Genomic DNA, 20,217 nt, shown 5'->3' with positions numbered 1-20,217 from the left:
GCCAGGGCTGCAGTAGCTCTGTAGGCAGCCGTTGGCAGCTCTGAATTGTTTTGAGACAATTCTCTTGCTCATTCCTGCAAAATCAACAGTCTCTCTTACGCTTTTGCCAATAAACCTATCGATGTTTTGAGGCATGCTGGATGTTTCTCCATGGTTGTAAGGTTACGTACGGCTGAAATCTGCTGTTTGGTCTAATCCCTTCATAAATGTTCATAAGAGCTGTCATGTTTCTGGTTGACTGGACTGGATAGGGTGCAAATAGATCTTGTTTGCAAACCCACTCTTTTTTGCTCTTTTTTGGATCTCATTGGCTAAAGAGCCAGGCTAAACCAGGGGAACATCTTTCATTAGTACTTGCAGGAGAACTTTGAAAAGGATTTGTGTTCAGATGCTTGTAGTTAAACAGCTGCATCATCCTTGGATCTCCAGTGAACCACCATACCACAAGGTGAACAAGGAGATGCCCTTTGATGTGTGTGCATCGCAGTAAAGTCTTCAATTAATATCATATGCTGTTCTTAAGGAGAGGAAGGGATATGGTCTTACCTGTATCAAGGTTGAAGCAGATCCTCGCCTCTTCTAGATAAGGGGTGTCACTCTTAGACCGGAGTCTTCTGATGGGTCTCCGGTCTATGTCCTCCTCAGAAGATGCTGACATCAGGGTGGGCACAGTGAGAAGAGTTGCCCGACGAGCTGATAAGAAAGAATGAAGGAGAGAATAGTGGAAGAAAGGAGAAAGGGGAAGGGGGAAGAAGAAGAAGCAGAGGGGGAGAAGAAGAAAGAAGGAGAATGTAAAAGAAAACTTGTGCTATGTAGTAGAAGAGACTGTTTCCTTGGGGTCCCTTCCTCACATGATGTAGAATTTAAATGCTGTGGTGAATGATGCAAAGACAAGGTGAGAAAAGATAGCTAAGCAGGGTGCCCCAAAGATATGGGTTCTGCTCTGTTTCTGCCACAGAATTCATATTTGATGTTTATAGTCTTGCCACTTAAACTGTTGTTTTCACAGCTGTTCAGTAGCTGCAGCCTCCCTTTTCTCAACAGCAGTTTTGAGACTGTGGGTCTGAGTAACGGAAGTATTAAGTGCTCTTTTAGTTTTCTGAAGTCAATGAAGGCTGTGCTTGGAACACATGAAGGGATATATGCAGCAACTATCCCCAAACTCAGTTTCTTGGTGCCTTAATTTGGGCACTAAAAATTGACAGCTACTTTTTGCTCTTGATCTCTTTACGCTTAGTTTCTTAGCTATGAAATGGGGAGAATCATCATTTTCTCTTCCAGTAGGGATTTTGTGAAAATATAAATTCATTAATATTTGCAAAGTATCCATATACTTTAGTGAAGCACTGATGAAAAGCCCATGAGGAAATTAACATTTCTGCCTTCTGAACAGGGTTTAAATGGCTTGGGGCTATGCCTTCAAGGAGGAGAAAGCAAAATATTTAATATTGGCTTATTAAGTGAGCACTGCCCATTCTGTGCACTGATGAAACAAGTTGTAGAATGCTAAAAAATTACTGTGTCATCATGTAGTTAGAAACTGAACCATAATTCATATGTATAAGGCAAGTGAATTAATATTGCAGAGGCAACTTTCATTCTGGCATTGCCTGAGTATTTAGCACTTGACCTCACAGCCTTGATAACGTTCCTTTAATGTAGGTGTTTTTTATGTGGGAAGTAATTATGAGCATCTGCCCAATGCTTTGGATGCTGAGCCTATAAATTACAAATCACGAACAGAAGAGCCCTTATAAATATATCCCCCTCAATTCTCTCTCTGAGTGGAAAAAGATTATCACAAAAGCTGGATGGCATCTGGCTGATCACTTCAAGCATGAGTATCATGCAAGGTAAGTACCCTGTCAGTACGTTTCTCTCCTTTCCACCTCATGTGTAGCTGGAAAGAGAATGCTTGCTTGAAAGTCCATCCTTACCCTTAATGTAGGTCTATTAAGGACTATTAACATTAACGTTAATGTGGGACTGTGTAAGAGAATGTACTCTCTCTTATAAGAAGGTCTCCCAAAAATTTACAGCTTAGGAGGTTCACACACCCCTCAAATGCTATCCCTTTATTAGGACTTCAACATGGGCTTAGGAGGGCTGTGTTTAATTCTTGTGCCTGCCGCACCCCCCAAGAGTGCCCTCTCTCTCTTTCCAAAACAGGCTTAAATCCTGGATTTTTCTTGCTGCTTGGGCATCATCTGGCTTAACAAAGTCTTTACTTTAGGCTACTGCACTTCAAACAGCTAACAATAAAACTCTATTTTCCTGCTGGGGATGGAGAGCATGACTGATAGTGACTAACAGCAAATTCTACAGTTGTGTGACAGAGATTTTCTTTAAAGAGTTTTTTAGAGTTCTAAATAATATCTGTCTATCAGAAGCCTTCAGATGCCTAACACCAGTCAGGCTTTAGGCATGAGAGCATATAATTAATATGATTTAACAAAAGCTGCCACTCTATTTTTCAATTTGCAGAATTATGTAGTTTACCAAACAAGCATTAGTCTTGGTATTTCTGCTCTAGCTTATTTTGGTTTTGGTTTTAACTAGCTTTCTTTCAATTTTTTGCTCATCTCTAATTTACCATTTGGATTTGAAATAAAAGCAAAGGGCAAGAGTTAAAACTGATTTAACAGGATCAGCTATTCAGATTATGCTAAAGTAAACATTGCTATTAGACTGTAAACTATTTCTCTGTTGTAATGGATGTACAGTAATGAAGATAAAAGCAAGTGGAAAATTTCTTCAATGGAAAATTTTGTATAATGCATCATCAAATTTGCACTTAAGGATGATTTATTTTTATATGAAGTCAACATTGTAAAAATCATCTTGCAAAACAGCCATGTACAAGATTTGTCTGATAAAACTGACATGGTACAGTGGTAGTTAAAGTCAGTGAAAGGGTACCCATGCATTTCATGGGTGGATGGATCAGGGCACAGGAGACCATTTTAAAAAAATGCAAATTTAATATACCATTATTGTATGTAGAAGATAAAAGCAGGTTTTTCTTTGTGATTACCCCCAAAGTAAAAATGATTTATAAATAAAAATATTGGGGTCTGGCATGTATTTATTTTTACTAGAGGTAGGTGGATGTTGGAAAATGTTTCCTGAAATAATCATTATATATTACTTCAACAACCATGATTATCTCCACTTTATGTGTATATTTGTAAGTATTTTCCTGGCAGGAGTATTCATGGAAAAACTGGAAATTTTAAGTAAATATTGAAAAAAATTCAGATGGAGATAGTATATATCCTTTCCTAACAGTAACCGGTAGCACTCCTTATGAAGAAAAAGACTTGCCTTATATTTTTTAGTAAAGCTATCACCATTAGCCCCATGTGACTGATGTGTCCATCATAGATAACCAACAATTATTTCTAACTTCAGATACTTTCCACAAATGAGCTCAATCTCTGGCACACATTTTTAAGCGATGGCTTTACAGGAAAGTTAGAAAGGCCTCTTGCAGGTCTTGGAGTAAAGGAATGACATTGCAATACATGTTAAGGGACCTGCTTACACTGCAAATAAATTTGAGACCAGTATCTGGAAACTCATTGTAAACAGCCAGTCTAATGCTATATTTTTCTTAGAATGTAAATCAATCATTCGGGTTAAATTCATTCATTCTGTTTGCATTGCTTTTGATAGGGTTACAGAGGGATCAACACATATAAGCAACATCTTGCTTGGTATTTGTTAGAAAGGGAAAAGGATGCTTATGCAGGAAAAATACTTTAAAAAAAGATGCTGTAATGTATGTAATAACATGCTAAAATTGATTATATAAAATCTCAAATTCATTGTCTCAAAATACTGTATGCCGTTGAAATATGACACGAATGTGCACTTGGAAGAGGGGAATGAGAAATACATGAATGATTATATTGCATTCAGAGGCATTTTAAACAGGAAATTGAAGTATATTTAGTTACATCTACAAGTGGTCCAATTTTTGAATACTACTAGAAATTATAGAAAACTTGGGGGGGGTTGCAAATAATTTTTGGCATTTTCATTTTTTCCATTAAGTTACACTTTTACATATTTTAATAAAAATTATTGCTAATTTTTGTTTGCCAAGAAGTACCTTTGTTTTAAAATGTCATAATACAGATCTTTTAAGACTTGTATTTTTAGAAAAATTTTGGACTTTTAATCAGAAAACTTTCAGAAGTGAAAAATCATCCTCTTAAAAATTGATCAAAAAACCTGTGATGTATTCATCTAAGTTTTTCATCCACTTTTATCAATCAACCTTTATTATAATGCTTCTAAAATACCTTATTAGTGATACAGATACCATGTTCACTGTTAGACCAGTAGGGCCTGGAACTGTAACTTGCATAAGAGATCCTTGTGATGATTGTGATGATTTTTTGGATCTTACTGCAAGGAAAGTGCTGAAGTGCTAAAATGTTTTCACTTGAGATGTCTAGACCTAAATGTATTGGAAAGGATATGTTTCTGATGCATGTAATCAAAAGCAACTTCAAATAATGTGGAAATAGCCATAGACATCAAAAGTCTTTCAGACTTTTTTGAGGAAAAACTCTTTTCTCAGGGTAAATTTTGAACAACCTATTATCTTTAGAATACCTGTGAAATTATTTTAATTGCAATGGTGCTGTTGCTGATTGAGTAGGATTCTTTCATGCTACTTATTTTCATTAGAAAGCGTACAAGCTTCTTACTTGATTGACTGTATTTCACTGGCACTCTCTCCTCTTTCAGTTCTCCTCCTCCTTCAAGCTTCTCTGGAAGGGGCTCAGTATGTTAAGCTACATGTAGATAACACTCACATAAATGTGTTTTTTGGATAAATAGAAGCTTTAAAAACATAAATCCAGGTATGTTTTGATGCATCTAGAACATGGTTTTCCATCTGTGCTAAAAAAATTAATCAGTTATGAATATTCTTTAAAGACAGTCCAAACAATGGGTCCAAGTGGATGTTTACTACGAAGTAGAATCTCGTGGTCTGATTTAACGCCATTTCTTTTTCATCTTGTTTTAAATTCAAGTGGTGAAGAACAACATTTGAAGGATTAGAGAGGTGAAATGGGGCATGACTGGCAGGAGAGGAAAGAAGTAGAACGTGTGCAAGCACTGGAGAGGACATAATTTGTCATCTATGAAGAGTGATTTATAGGCTTGTGACTCCTGGATAAGCAAAGAAATACATGCATATAGATTGCTGCATTTCTCTAAAGTGAAGGTGTTGCAGTTTTTGACACTGGCTTGATGGACATCAGTAATCTGAAAGAAAGGACTTAGATACATAGTTTCAAAACACAGGCCTGAGTGTTGTATACAATAGTATATATACAAAAGGACCATTTTCGTGCACACAGTTATTCATGCTTGGTCATTATAGTTGGGTAAATGTATGCACAGTATGCCTATGTAGCTTTTTTTTTTTGGTGCATTTTAGAGGAAACAGACTTGTTCTTCTGTCTTTGTGTCAAAGGGCGTAGGCTTCAGAAAACAATTATACTTAAAAAAAAAAAAAGAGGAGGGCTAGATTATGAGATATGGACAAGTAGAGACTTGGTTACTTTAACTAGAAGAAATAAAGGAATAAATGAAGGACAGGGAATCCAACAGAAATAACTAACCAGCTCATAAAAAAAGAGCCAATGGGATTGAAATGAACTAATTAATGTATTTAGATTTAGTTTTCAGAAGCAACTTTTTCAAATGTGATTCATGCATAAATTTTCCATATGTATGGGTATCTAGCACTGCACCTCAAAACATTTTTAGTATTTAGATAGTCTACTGAGAATTAGGGCACCCTCATTTCCTCTGCCTTTCATTTAGTTGACTATATATTGAAATAATGAACAAAAAGTAGCTGAAGTACAGTTACTGCAACTCATCATGAGCAATTTTTATACAATTGGTGAAGATAATCTATCTGACCTGCAAGCCAGAAACTCAGATCATAACACTCGATTGCCAGTTCCTAAATTCTAAGCCCTAAATAATGGGGACATAAAAGAATAGAAGGTGGGAAGGGGAAAAAAAAGTTAAAAAAGATGAGGTAAATGTTGATCCATTATTTCCTAGGATTTAAAGGGAAAGAAATTGATTACACCAGGAATGCACACTTGCTATTACAAATTTGCTGTTATTAATGTTACTAATCTAAGAACTAGTGACATCACAAGAATAGAAAAAAGTGACTTGGAAAATAACGTAGCTCTGAAGAGATGTTAGTCTATAGAATGGACTGATCATATAAAATTTTAGTGCATGTAGTATCCTAAGGTTACTTTAAACAAGAAACAACTCTGCAATGGAATAATTCTGGACTAGGGTTTGGGGATACTGCAACAATACACTCTGGTAAAATACTGGGCATAATTTGATATATAAAAGCAGAAGAAAAGTAGCACTGAGTAGTCAGCAGTGATTAAAGTCAAGCATCTAGAATGAATCAGCACTGTGTGAATTAAAGTAAATGAGCAAAAGTGAAGCACAGTGAAATAAATAAATTGTGGAGATAGAGTAGGAAGCAGGCAAATGTGGAATTAAAATTAACTGGGAGCATTTTATTAAATCAAACCTGGAAAACTGATATAGGAGGAGGATTTCCTGGAATCTCTTGAGCAATCATCCCCTGTGTGTCTATACAATATTATGCATATATTATCCATTTGCCCTTTGTTTCTTGCTTATTTCAATATATTTTTTCTACTTTACATTTTTTAATCACTCTTTACAGTCATCAAGTAGATTGCAGGAAGTTGCAACCAGTATGAGAATACCTAATGTAAGTGGGTCCATAAATAATTTATGGATATAAGGATAGGTTAAGCTAAGCCTTCAAGGGAGTTTTGTTCAGTTGGTTAAATAAGCACAGTGTATCCTGCCAAACAGACCGGCAAATAATTTCAAAGTACATAGAAGCATCTTGGAAACACTTGATTAATGAAGATAATTTTAAGCATTGGGCCCCCTGCTGGTTTAAAAGGAGATGAAACTGGAAAAGTCTGGACACAGGTTTCCAGAAAATTAGAAATGATTTTATACCCCTTCCCTCAGACTCACTGCAGAGAAGTGCTACACACAGTCTGCTGTGGACAGCCATCTTTTGTGATGGTCCCTAAACCCTTCATTACAATGTACTGAGCAGAAGTAATTTCTCTCTCTTAATACTCATTCAAGGGACTTCATCCCCTTTTGTAAGAGTGGCCCAGTCTAAATGGTAAGATGGGTGAGGTACTGCAAGCTCCTTGCTGCAACTGTACATAGTCACAGGGCAGTATGTATTACATATGAAAAAAGAGTTTAGATATGAGGGAGACAATGATGGGTCCAGACTCCATCTGGGAGCATTTACTCCACTAGACATGGAGTTCCCCTTCTGCTCCAGTGGTTCTTGAATTTTGTGCTTCATGCTTTTAAGAGGAAGGATTCATCATTCCCCTACTTGAACAGTCTACAGCCTGGCTGTTTAAGGCACTGGAAGGGGTCAGACCTATATTTTTGGATCCCCTCAGTCAGAAGAGGGAACTGAACCTGTGTTTCATCCTTTCTGGTAAAAATTTCCTAACACAAAGTTATTAAATGTTAAGAACAGGTATCACCTCCTCCTTTTGTTATGCTTCAAAAGGAAGCGATGGTGTTTTGTAGGAGGACCCATCCAGTGGTGTTGGCTTCATTTGTAGAACTCCTGTGGGACTGAGCCGCAAGACTCGGGTGGTGGTGGTGGGGGGAGGGGGCTCCTTGTTTCTTACTGCTGAACAAGCCTAGCAGTTTGAGAAGGCTTGGCCAGCTTTGAACCTCTTTAAGAAAGAGGAGGAAGAAGCCTCAGCAGCATCTCCTCCCTCCTCTTGGTAGCTGCATTTACACAGAGGCTCTTGCCCCCTTTCTTAGCTAGATTGCAGCCATGCCTGTGGCTATGTTCCTCACTGATCCAGATCCTGACTGCTGACTTGATGTCCCAGCTTGGCTTTGTACCTGCCTCATCATTATGAACTTGGCTGGTGGTCTGGACTCTTGGCTGAACCTGGTGACTGTCGCTGGACCTGCTCTGCTCCCCTTGTTCGGGTACTGTGGTGCCTTACCTCTTGTCTGTGAGGCCACTGCCTCTGCCTGTGTCACTGACTCTCGGCTCACCATCCCTTATGGAGCAGCCTGCTCCTGCTGCTCCTTGACACCAACCTGCTCAGCTCTGTCAAATCTGAGGTGTTTCTGTGCATGCCCCAAAGTAGAACTTCTTTCAAATTGAACTTTAAGATCAAAGCTACTGTCTCTTCAAAACAGGCTACAGCTGAGATGGGGGCTTCACGCTTGTAGCTTTGGATTACAACTTGATCTGTTTTAGGGAAGTTACTTCCTTTCTTGAATCATGCCCTTTCTTGCAACATGGGATTCCTCTACCTGAACAAATGCTGACAGCACAGGCATCTTTTGTCTGAGTTTGCTGCCTGGGAATTTATAATCAGTGGAGAGAATAAGACATGATTTGTATTGTCCCAAGGAAGATGTCTAAGACTAGGTGAAACATGCTGTTAAAATGACTATTTCTCTCCACTGATTTTAAGGGTGTCAAGCTAGTCAGAGGTTTTATGTGGAGACATCTTCACTGAAGACACCTAAGGATAAGTGAGCTGAATCCTACTGTAGACCCCATTACATACATTCAGCCCTTATGGCTGAAGGCAATGGTAGATATTTATTTAGAATACATTTACATTCACAAGCGATCTTAGTATTTTATTTCCATATGCTTCAAAGAGAGAAGCAATTTTCAAAAATTAGAGTCCAGGTCTATGTTTAGATTTCAGATTTAGATTTTTCCTAGGGCAAGGAGCCAGATCCAGGGGGTGACGGTCCGTTCTTCCCTGCTTCTGCTTTGCATGTGCATCACCAGGCATTATGCACTTGGAGAGGACACTGCTATATATCTTCTGGATCCCAACATACAGCCACAGAAGAGACAGTCAGGGATGGCTACAGGGCTTAGGATATTCTTGGCTGGTGTCTGAAGACCACAGCCAGCTGGCTTCATTTACCAAGTTGCTCTAAATCTAGATAATCCTACTGCCAGATCCAGTTTTTGTGACTTTTCCATCCCTCCTGTTTCACTTTCCTTGGAGGAAACGGGGAACAGCTGTTTGAACAGCACATGAAGCCTGAATGGCCAAACATCTTCTGTTCCTGCTCCCAGCCTATGGGAGTGAGGTGATGGCTGCTTCTGCAGAAGTAGAGGATGGGAGAGGAAGCAGCTGATTCAGTCACACCTCTCTCCTCCTACCCTACAGCAGCAAAGGCAGCTCTGCAGCTTTCTGCAGGGTTAGGAATGAGTTGTGGGTGTTGGTGCAGACAGTATGGGCTAGAGAAGAGATTAGTTGTTGGGTGCCAAAACCCTGTGTCAGTTCCTATGCTGAGATCAGAGCATCCTGCATTTGACTACACAAGACCTGAGGTCAGCTGAGATTTGCTATTATCTGCTAGCAACAGCATCACAGCTCTTTGCGCTCCTTCCCAACATTTTATAGCCCTCTTCCTTCCCTTCTCCTCCTCCCACAGGGAGTGGGTACCATTCAGAATGAGTGCTCTACAGCTGCCGTTTGTAACGTTGTCATATCATTAGTGTGAAAACATTGGAAAGGGCATTTTTTTCTTAAGCTGGAGGATCAAAGGATTAAAAGGCAGAAATCTTCAAACCTCACAGAAAGAGTAAATGGGTCATAAATCACCTTCTATGGTTTGTAAATAGAGCACATAGTAAAGTAATAACTGTGATAATACATACAATGCATTTCAATGTTGTTTTTAATTAAATGGCGGAATGCTGTAGTCTTCTTTCCCTCAATTTTAGCATAATGCAATTTTAATGCATATACACAAGCTCTTTGATAGCATGATTTGCTAATAATAATATGTTATTGTATTAACATCAAATAGTTACTTGTTGTCCAATTAGGTAGATTTGGTAACAAAGATTTCTGCAGACCTTTTCTTCAGTTCCTAACTAGCTACTTGAGCTACACTATTCATATTCAATGGGTGCCTCACATTCAGTGTATTTTTTTGTTTTTTTAAGAAAGTTAAGCTAAAGCAGTCTAACTGTTTCTCAGAAGGAAGATAAGGAAAGAAATATGTTCTTTTGCCCATGTTTGGAGAAATCATGCCATTATCCCATATAGAAATGCCTGTGCTGTAGAAGCCTGACTTGAAATTTGGCACAAGGTACAAAGATGACAGGAGTAATCAGTGCTGTACAGGCAGTTCCAAGGCACGCTGCAATAGCATAAGTTCCTTATGTATGTGAGGTAAGATAGCTTACCATTAAGGGGCTTGGGGGTAAGGATGGACTATAAAGGCATTTGCTACAGAAGCATTGCTTGTGAAACTCTTCCAGAAGCTTTGTAGCTTGACCCACTAAAGCCATCTCTGTCACCTCATGCTCAGTGCAACATCAGCAGACGTAGAAGGTGAAAGACTCTGAAGCTGCTGTCTGCACTAGCCACGTTTCATCTGTCACATCTGCTATTGCTAATCAGCTTGTTCATCCATCCTTTCCTTCAAGCACTTCTCCTGTTGCCAGGGGGCTGCTGTGTTGCAGTATTTGAGAATGTAGAGCAGAATCGTTGTCTCTTCTGTGCTCATAGCAATTTCCCTGCTGGTATCCAGGTTGTCAGAAAGCAGCCTGCCTCAAATGCAGAGATATAAAGAGCAGGGGGAGAGTACTAGGATTTGGGGGAAGAGGTCTGGTGAGCATATGAGGGAAGAAGTATGAAGGACAGGAGCTGGGAACAGTGCAGGAATAGGAGCAGAGAGAAAGGTGAAAAGTGCAACATGGCTCTGCTATCACTGTACTGTTCCCAGTTGTGCAGGTAATAGGGTTTGGGAGCCCCTGTACCATGCTGTGCACAGTGGAAGCATGTCCTTGGCATCTTTCATAGAAGGTTTGCCTGCAGGGGAACAAAAAGTCCCAGTGCTCGTTTCAACTTGTTTCAGTGAAGTGATAGAAACATGCGCGGTGGATCTAAAGGTCAAAATCCTGCTGATGATGTGTATATCAATGTGTATACATTTCTGCATGAAGGATTTTTTTTGCAGTTTGCATTTAAGAAAAGGAAAATAATCGCATTAAAACCAAGAACTGACCGGGTGCTAAGGGAAGGTTAAAATTTGAAAGCCGTGCACCAAACAGGTTAGTACAGGCAATTCTATCTGTGAGTAAAAGAACATTTTTTCCCTAGCTGCCTTCTTAGAAATACTGCTAATGAAGGTTGTCTGTGCAACCTTTATTAGTCACTTTGTGAACAGTTACGTACATTGCATGAATGCATATTCTTCCATAGCCCTCTCTGCACCTTGTAGTGCATAGAATGCTGTTGATAAATTGATGTAGAATGTAAAGCAAGAAGTTGTAGATTTCTGCATTCTAGTTTCTATGGAATTGGATCTATTCTCATAGGAATATCTAAAAACTTATTATTTTAATATTATTTTTGTAGTAATGCTCAGGTATGCGTTACATTTTAGAGATGGAGGGAAAAAAGCAAGCAAGATCTGTCATTGCCCTCATTGGATTTTCACCTAAGGTACTAAGTATTTGCAGTTGTAGTTCAGTGCTATGTTGTGACAAGAAAGGTTTGCTGTCAACACTTTTCTGCATGATTTGTACGGAGGAAATTACATCATGATGGCTGGGACAGCAGCTGGGCAATGCAGCATGTGTTATTGAGCAGCACTGCAGTCAAGTCAAAGGTTAAAGGTGGTGCTGACCCCTGTGCATCCTGAGAGGGTGGCATTCCCTGCACAGATTAGGTTTTGCTCTGAGAGAAGACACTCCAGAAGAAAGGCAGAACTCTGTTAGCTGGACTTTGAGTTTACCTAGCAACTGAATGAAGTTAACTGTGAAAAAAACTGGACCAGGTTTTCAGAAAATAAGCAGTATGTGAAAACAAAAAAGGTCAATAGAGCTACTTGGTCCTTACCGTTTTCTTCGATTTAATGTGGTGCTTAAAGATTTTTATAAGGAATAGAAAAACCTTTCCTCTTTGAAACTGCAAATTTTGTGCAAAAATAGAGCTAGTGAGAAACATGTACACTGACTTTACCAAAAATATCATTTTTCTGTGTCATGAACAAGTCTCAACTACATTAAAGTTAGGAAGTTTGATTACACCTTCTATCTCTTGCACTGCTATTACTCAGTGGGGGCCAGCATTTCGCAGGGGAAGGATACAGACCTGTGAGAGTGTGCTATTTGTGTACAGCACATTGGAGTGTCTCAGAGTTTTCCTAAGTTGGTTATTCCTACAGCACTGCATAATATGTCCTAAGTGATACTGCCAGCACTGAGAAGTAAGGAGGAAGGGGAAGCCCATCATTTTTGCACAGCATGCAGCAGGAGATAGCTGTCCCCTCTGACTTGTCCATTCTGGCTCTGCACTGCCAGAGTCTGGATCTCTAGGGTTCCTTTTGTTCCTGCTGTGCGCCCAACAGCAATAAGCTTTTCCTTATCCTCCAAGGGAGCAAATCAGCCCTATCATTGCTGTTCTTACAATCCGTTTTACACTCCATGGATTTTGAAGGTCTTTCCCTATGCCTCCTTACACTTCAGTAATTCAGTCACAGGGGCCAGCCATTGTTCAGCCCCATATGTCTTATTACACAGTTATAATAGTTATATTCTGAGACAGTGTCCAGAGTTTCTTACCTTGAGCTCCTTGACTGTAAAACAGTCTGTGAGCAGACTCGACATCCAAAAAGTAGTCCATTTTGAAGGAACTTTGTGTTTGCGTACAATACTCCTGTACTGATGATCAGTCAGATTCCTGGGAAAATTAATGGAGATGTCAGACAAAAAAGCTGATAAATTTCTTTGTGGAAAGAATTGTGTAGGCAGTCATCAAAATACTTAGTTTGGCATATTATGGTCAAAACATTCTCAAATCCCTATTCATAGAACCTCATAAGTATCTTTTTCTATTTTAGACAGGTTATTTTGTTTAAATCCTTGTCTATAGCCATAAGAGAAAAGTGCCGTTACAGCATTAGCAAGATTCCTAGTACATTCACCTTTATCCTAGCCACAGTCTCCATTTCTTACAATACATACTTAGATTCACCTGCCTGTTACATTTGGTCATAAAAATAACATCAAGAAATCTTGCTGCAAGGACCTTCTTTAGCCATTCAGTGCCCAGGACAGCAACAATGCCAGATCCATGGCCAGGACCTCTAAGTAGGCACTACTGTAATAGACTACAGCAAAGATAGCCTTAGTGCCGATTATGCCAAAACACTGAACTAGAAATGAAGATGCAAGACTGCACTTTCTCCGGTGTTTCATTCCACCTAAATAAAAACAATCGAGCCTTTTCTCCCCTCTCCCCTTTTACTGACCGCAAGTTGCGGCAGAACATGCCACCGTCATCTTTAATAGATGTAATAAGAGCAATCATTAACAAATGGTAGGACACTGCAAGCACTGCTTCATAGCTAAAGTTTATCTTTTTGACATTCTCTTGAGCCTCGGATCTGCCTAGATCCTAGTTTACATCTAGGATGTACACTGAATCAGGTTTGCCCCTGCCACACAGAGTTTCTGGGATTATGCACATTTTCGTGCCCCTTCTCCGATGTTCTTGCTACCTCCTGCATTTTCTTCTACTCTGAACAACTCACATAAAAATCCAGAATTTGCAGAAAATGCACAATCCAGATCTCTCCTCCAAACCTCAGTTAGCTACAGTGTATTATTATAAGCATACAAACAGCTATGCACAGCACTTGTTTTAAAGACAGGCAGACAGACATACCTCTTTAGTACTTTTCCATGCAAACCTAACAGAAAGGTTTGTGCAGGAAGACCGACCCCTCACTTCAAGCAATTCCTTTAACTACTTTGGCTAAAACCAGGAAGTCAGAGTTCCAAAGCTATTTTTTTCTTCCGTTCCGTTTTCATTGATTAACATGCAATCTTTTTTAAAAATTTAGAGACTATCCTGATGAGGAAACTTTTAAAATTCCTCAGCGAATCACTTTATTGTAGCACTCCCAAACCCACAAATGATACTTACTGCAAAATACCAAGAGCTGCCTGGCAGTGATGTAAGCTCCAGTAGTTTCAAGGAGGGCTTCTTTGATCTTACTAAATGTCCCCAGTGTAAGCAAACAATTTTGATTGTTTGATTGGAACTCTGATGAATAATGCATAACGTCAACTGGACTTCCTTTATCAGATAAAAATGGCCAGGAGATGTTGTTACTTAGCAACAGCAGGTGACACTACGATCATCTACCCCACTCCCCCTCACCCTTCGTACCGAAAAATTAAGCCCCTGGTTTCGATTCGATAAAAACTTTCCCAGGGAAAAAAAAAATCTACATCAAGTTTCCTTAAGGATTTGTTTTTCACTCTAATCTTCCTCATTGCATCTCATATTCTCAGATATTTTTAAGTGTTTCATAATGATTAACCATAGCATTTTGTTTTGTCTAATAATTTGCTTTTGGTAACTAAAATCTCTTTCTTCATCAGTTACCACAAAAGTAATGAGACTGTTAAATATTTTATTATGAATATAATGCAAATAATAAGGTCTTGAAAAGAATCAGTTCTTTTCTGGTACTGCTTGTTGGACAAGGCATACAGAAAAAGCAACACAAAATGTTCCAGTGATGTTACGAAATACATAGATTATCCAGAAACCTTTCCTACTGCAGAATTTCTACTTTCAGTAATTCATTCATTCTTGATGGTGTTCTGACATCTGATACAAGCATTCTCTAGGAATCATTGCGTTGCTATACAAGATACAGCTTTGTACAAAATACATGATATAGCTTTTTGCAAGAAAAAAAAATTGATCAAAAGCAAAAGCTCTGTGCAAAAGATTGAAAAAATAAATAAATAAAAACAGATGCAGGAGATAGGTACTTACCAGTGTTACTGACCTCTTTCCATCCTACTGTCATGGAATAAGACTAAGCAAATGCAACCCCAGTCTGTGAGCCAGAATGAGCAGCTTCTAATTTTCACTTCAACCTCGAAATCAAGAGTACTGAACAGAGAAAGGTGACGGATCTGCTGTTTTATATTATGATGAAATGAAAGCTCTTAGCAGAGATCTGAGTAGTACTGCTTTTTTTTATATATTACATTAGCCTGCTAATTTGAGGAAAGTGAAAGGCTTTGTTTTACTGTCTTTTATCTGTTCTCTTTGCTACCCCCACAATTTAATTTGCATTTAAAATTATTCTTATGTCTCCACTGCACTCCAAGGTGTGGAGCATTTTCTAATCACGATGAATGTTCAGTGTGGTTTTTGTGCAATGCCACTTTTATTCTGAGCCAGAAACATGGTGAGTAATTATAATTGCCAGTTATTTTCTAGAATGAAATACAGAGTGGCTGTCTGATGCAGTTTCTGATTTTTCCTCCATTTAGCAGTACATTGCAACAAACTACTCAGTCAAAGCATAAGTAAAAACATAAATCAAATAGCACAGTGTCATGTCATGATAGCTTAAACATGACCCTGAAGGCAGAATATGTTTCTGAGGTCTTTCCAGTAATAATATGTCTTTTCTGAGTTTGGAAGTGGGCTTGGATAGTTAATGAATCTGAAATGCAGCACAATTATTTTTTTGTGCCTTCCAATTCATCTAGTTCAATGTTACTGGAGTTTCACATTGTTTTGGAAGCCTAACGAAGCCAAGCACTAGAGGCTAGCATAGGCAATGCTATGAGGCTTCACAGGGCATCCCTCGCAAGACAGCCAGGAATTTGCTGCTTTCAGCAGGTCTTAGGATAGTTCTCTAAAGTCTGATTCTGGAAACAGATCAGAAATTGAAGATAGCAACAATAAAGTGATCCATTGATAAATTTCATCTCAGAAATTCTGGGCAAGAGTAGTGTCAGGGAAGACAATCACAGTCTTCTGATATTTGCAGATGTTCTACTTAAGAGGTCAGGTATAGATACTGTCTGACATGCATTGCCACAAAACATTACTGATGGTCAAAACTAGGGGTTCTGAAAGGCTAGACTTTCATTATCAGATAACTTCTTTAAATGAGAAGTTTTGGAGCTTTTAAGAAGAAACCCAAGAAGATGCATAAACCCTCAGAGAACAGGTTCTTTGGTGCAGTTTAGAAGGGAAGAATCCCTATGAGCAGATTATTCCATGGATTTCTACTCTGAGGTTTCTTACATGTTTCTTCAAAGCACCCGGACGATATCAAAGATAAGGATGAGCTATATGAGCTTCAGGTAGAATCTGGCCTGGCAGTTCCTACATGAGCATGCTGCTAAATATGGTTGAGTTGAGTAGGAGTGTCACAGTGCCACCTTGAGTGGTGGGTCTGGCTTATGCAAACTGTTCCTGTTTTCAGAAGTGTGACAAACATTTTCATTCCCAAGCACAAATTAAAACAAAAACAAACAGCAAGAACACTGCAAGCCTTCCTCTTTGCATTTTGGAGACTTACTAACACCTTATTGTTTGCATTTTGGAGAGTTTATATTTACCTTGATGACTATGGAACAGTAGGTCCCTCTAAGCCATCTTCTGATAGTTATTGGATCTGTTATCTTATGGACCAAGGGCTAGCTACCTGCTTAGCCCTGCTGACTTTCTTCAACAGAAAAACAGAAAAAAGAAGAAGAAAGACTGGCACCACAGTCAAAGACACGGAATGAAAAATGGAAGACTATCTTCTGTAAGGAGAAGACTATCCTTCACGCTCCACATAGACCATGTCTGCTTGCTTGCGGTCAATACAGAATACTTTTTTCTAGAGGCGCTGGATCTCCCAGTCACCAGGAGGATGAGACAAATACAACTTTGCATGCTAGAGAATGTTTTATAGTGCCTGTCCATCAGCCTTCGGTGTGCCCTTCCAATCCTCTTTGTTGTCACCTTTTCAAACTGCATTGTCACCTTCCACCTTGACTGACAAGTGCAGTCATTAAAATCACCAGCAGCATCTCTGCTGACCATTGTGTGATCATCCATCTTGATACCTTCATCCATCTCAGGGATTTACAGTTCACTTTGAATTACAGTGCAGCCATTCTGACAGCTGCAAAGAGTCTGTCTGATTAGGGGGTACTTTGCAACAAGGAAGATAACAGTGCCTTTTTATTTATATACTTCTGTGGCATTTGTCACCATGAAGGAAATCCTTGTTTGCCTGGTTACAAAGTCTTTAGGGACCAGGATGGTAGTGTAGGCTTAGATTTGACCATCAGTTTCCAAAATGGAAACCTATTACTTCCAGTTCAGTTGAAAGGCCTATGTTATAGAAGATTGTTCAGGTGAAACAGATATGTTCCAAGTTGAATGTGATCCCCAAATCAGGCTTAACTTATCCTTGAAACTCACGCCTGAAGTTTTGCACAGCACTTGAGCCACTGCATGGTGCACTGAAGTGTATACTCTGAAACTTTATTTTCAAGAACCGCTTTGCACCTCAGGGGGCATTTCTGTGAGGGAAGGACAGCAATAGTCAGAACCAGAAACATTGCTCTCCAGGTCGCTGAATGCTTCCCTGTGCTCTACCAACCCCTGGAAGACAAGCTTGCAGAACCTCTTCTACTGCCTAGACCTCTTATCAGCACAGATCTCTCCTCAGGATAACCAGTGCAATGGTTTTGTAATATACACAAATACCCACAAGATTATACTGAGACCACACTTTTTCTGAGCTGGACTATAAAACCAGCCAACTGACCTCTGTTGAAGAAATACTTGAAGAAAAACTGTCATGTTTTGGAAAGATCTGAAACTGGCATTCTTCATTGTAAGCTTAAGTAACCTACTGCATCACATTTGACTTTTTTCCTGAGTTAGTTAAAAAAAGAAAACCAAAAAAACCCCCCAAACCCTCAGGCAGAAAGTAATTGAACACTTGGCATTTAAAGGGAGTGAGTAGCCTTCTGGTTTTCTAACAGTCAGATTCATGTAGGCAACAGGGTTGGTTTTTCTCCTACCCTGAACTCTCTATTGAGAACATAGCTGTTACTGTAATGACTCAGAGCCTCAAAAAAAAAAAGTCTGCTGCTGACAAACACTAATATTAACCTGAAAGAAAGTGGGGGAGAGAATGTAATGTGTGACTGAAGAAGTGTAGGCAAGGTGATTATTACAAAGAGTTGTTTCCTGAGGGATACATTCAGAATAAAAGAAGAACATAAAAGTTTAAGCCCTTAATCTATGAAGAAGGTTTTCTTTTTAATTTATAATTATCAGTCTTCTGCTTAAATATATTAAAAAGAAAGGATTACTAACAAAATTAGGACACAAATGTGTTCTCTATTTCTTATTTGTAATGCAAGACAAACATTATAGCACATAGAGCATACAATAAAACACAAATATTCAAATGAATGTTGCATGTGCTTTATAGTGATAGAAACTACTGACATTGATGTTTTCAGAAGTTTCCACAAATTTTGTACAACTCCATCTTGGGGTCCCAGGCTGAGACCAATTATGAGTTTTAAGAGAGTTATCCAGAAGAACTGAAATTCCCTGTGTGCATATGTGTGTGTGTGTGTTTAAATGTTTCTGCCATTAAAAATATCAATATCCAGAAAGACTGAAGAGAACATAAGAGTAGCTCTGGTTATTGAGATCAGTGGAAAGTTTGCTCTGGATTTTTATAGCATCAGGGTCACATCCTTATTGTTTAGCTCTGAAGAGAACATTGCACAGTTTCCAGTGTAGAAGAGATGAGCATGAAAAGAGGCAGCTCTAGCATCTTGTGACATGAACAAGAAGTTACTATTTGAGAAAAATCTTAAAGTGCTGTCATGGAGAACAAAGGTTAGATATCCTGCGTAGAAAAAGTCTATTCTAAGATGATATATGGCAGTTTCATACGCCTTCATTTGAAGGAGGAGAAGTTGAAGTCATAATTATATGATAAACATATTAGGGAAGAGAGATTTTGGGAGAGCACGTATGTTAAAACTTATTCCTTCAGTCCTTATACAGGCAAAAATTCTTCTGCATTAAATAGACCTTTGTCATCATCCTCAAATATATGACCAGATTATTTGGTTCCATAACAAACTCTGCAGGCATGGAAAAAGAGGGATATTGCCCAGTTGATTCCCCCAGGTGACTTGGAGGGGGAAGCAGAGAAATGCAGAACTATCTGGAGCAGAGGAACTGGATGAAACCAGTAGAGCAGACAGATGTATTGGGTAAGCTTTCCTCCCATTGCCCCATCAACACATAGCAGTCGTAGAGGTGGAATCATCTTTGTTGGCTTCCTAGTTACTCTTCAAGGAGTTCTGGCAAGGAAACTCCAAAAGGGTTCAAAGGAGCAGCCAGAATCAATGACAGGAAGCCAGCAAAACCACCCCTCCTCTGCAACTTCCTAGCCCTGAGCAGTCAGTCACCAGAGCTAGAGCTATCCCTCACACAGTGGACAGTCTGATTGGCCAAAGAGGCAATAAGAAACATTAATGACTTTAATTTTCAACTGATAAAAACACTAATGCAGGTACTATGATCTCAGTCTTAACCTTCACTGAAAGAGGGGAAAAATCGAACACTGGGAAAGAAACTGGAAACAAATACATGCTTACTGTCTTCTGATGACCTTTGAGAAGTTGCACTGCTAGTGCATCATTCCTAAATCTAGTCTGAGTTTGTTGCCAGTTGTAAATGGAATAAACAGTTCTGAAATAACTGAGCAGCTGGACATAAGCACCGTAACATGATTACATCTGATAGAGATCTAGAAATTGCAGTCTGGTAGGAACAAAATAAAATGACCTCTCAGACTGGCTTTATGTAAGGCAAAGACATAACTACAGAGTATTAATGAAGTTACAGAGCAGAGTCCTCAAATAACATGATGAGATTTAACATTCATATGGCACAGTGCATACATAGATAAATAATGCATATGAATGCCAACATCTGAGTAATTTACATAAAATCTCTTTTCCTGTGTCTATGTTGTACCATCATCCAAAAACTGCATCAGCTTCCAATACAGTTTTCAAAAGTGTTTGACCCATGATTTTAATGATTAACTTCCCTAGGAAGAGAGTTAGATCAAAGAAAGCTTTAGGAAAACCATCCACCTGGGCTTATGTTTTCTACCCTGTGCTGCTCTGGAGCTACTGAAGAGCCTAGTCTTTTGCAATAGGAACATCTGTAGGACTTTTAATGAAACAGGTAAATGTAGCTGAGAAAA

At 39.0% G+C, this 20,217-nt stretch overlaps 1 protein-coding gene across 1 annotated transcript in view; it reads right to left on the bottom strand.

Moving 5' to 3' along the window:
• PHACTR1 (phosphatase and actin regulator 1) overlaps positions 1–12,773 on the bottom strand; it is a 322,202-nt gene extending 309,429 nt beyond the window's left edge. The window contains exons 1-2 of the mRNA XM_067292380.1: positions 12,713–12,773; positions 547–693 (exon numbers count right to left, since the gene is read on the bottom strand). Of these exons, the coding sequence (XP_067148481.1) occupies positions 547–693; positions 12,713–12,773 (208 nt within the window). The remainder of the gene's footprint in view (positions 1–546; positions 694–12,712) is intronic.
• Positions 12,774–20,217: the final 7,444 nt, after the last annotated feature.

Source organism: Apteryx mantelli, chromosome 2 (assembly GCF_036417845.1).
Source record: "Apteryx mantelli isolate bAptMan1 chromosome 2, bAptMan1.hap1, whole genome shotgun sequence".
NCBI classification, from domain to species: Eukaryota; Metazoa; Chordata; class Aves; order Apterygiformes; family Apterygidae; genus Apteryx; species Apteryx mantelli.
Note: the sequence above shows the minus strand (reverse complement) of the source record. Positions and strands in the feature narration are given on the sequence as shown.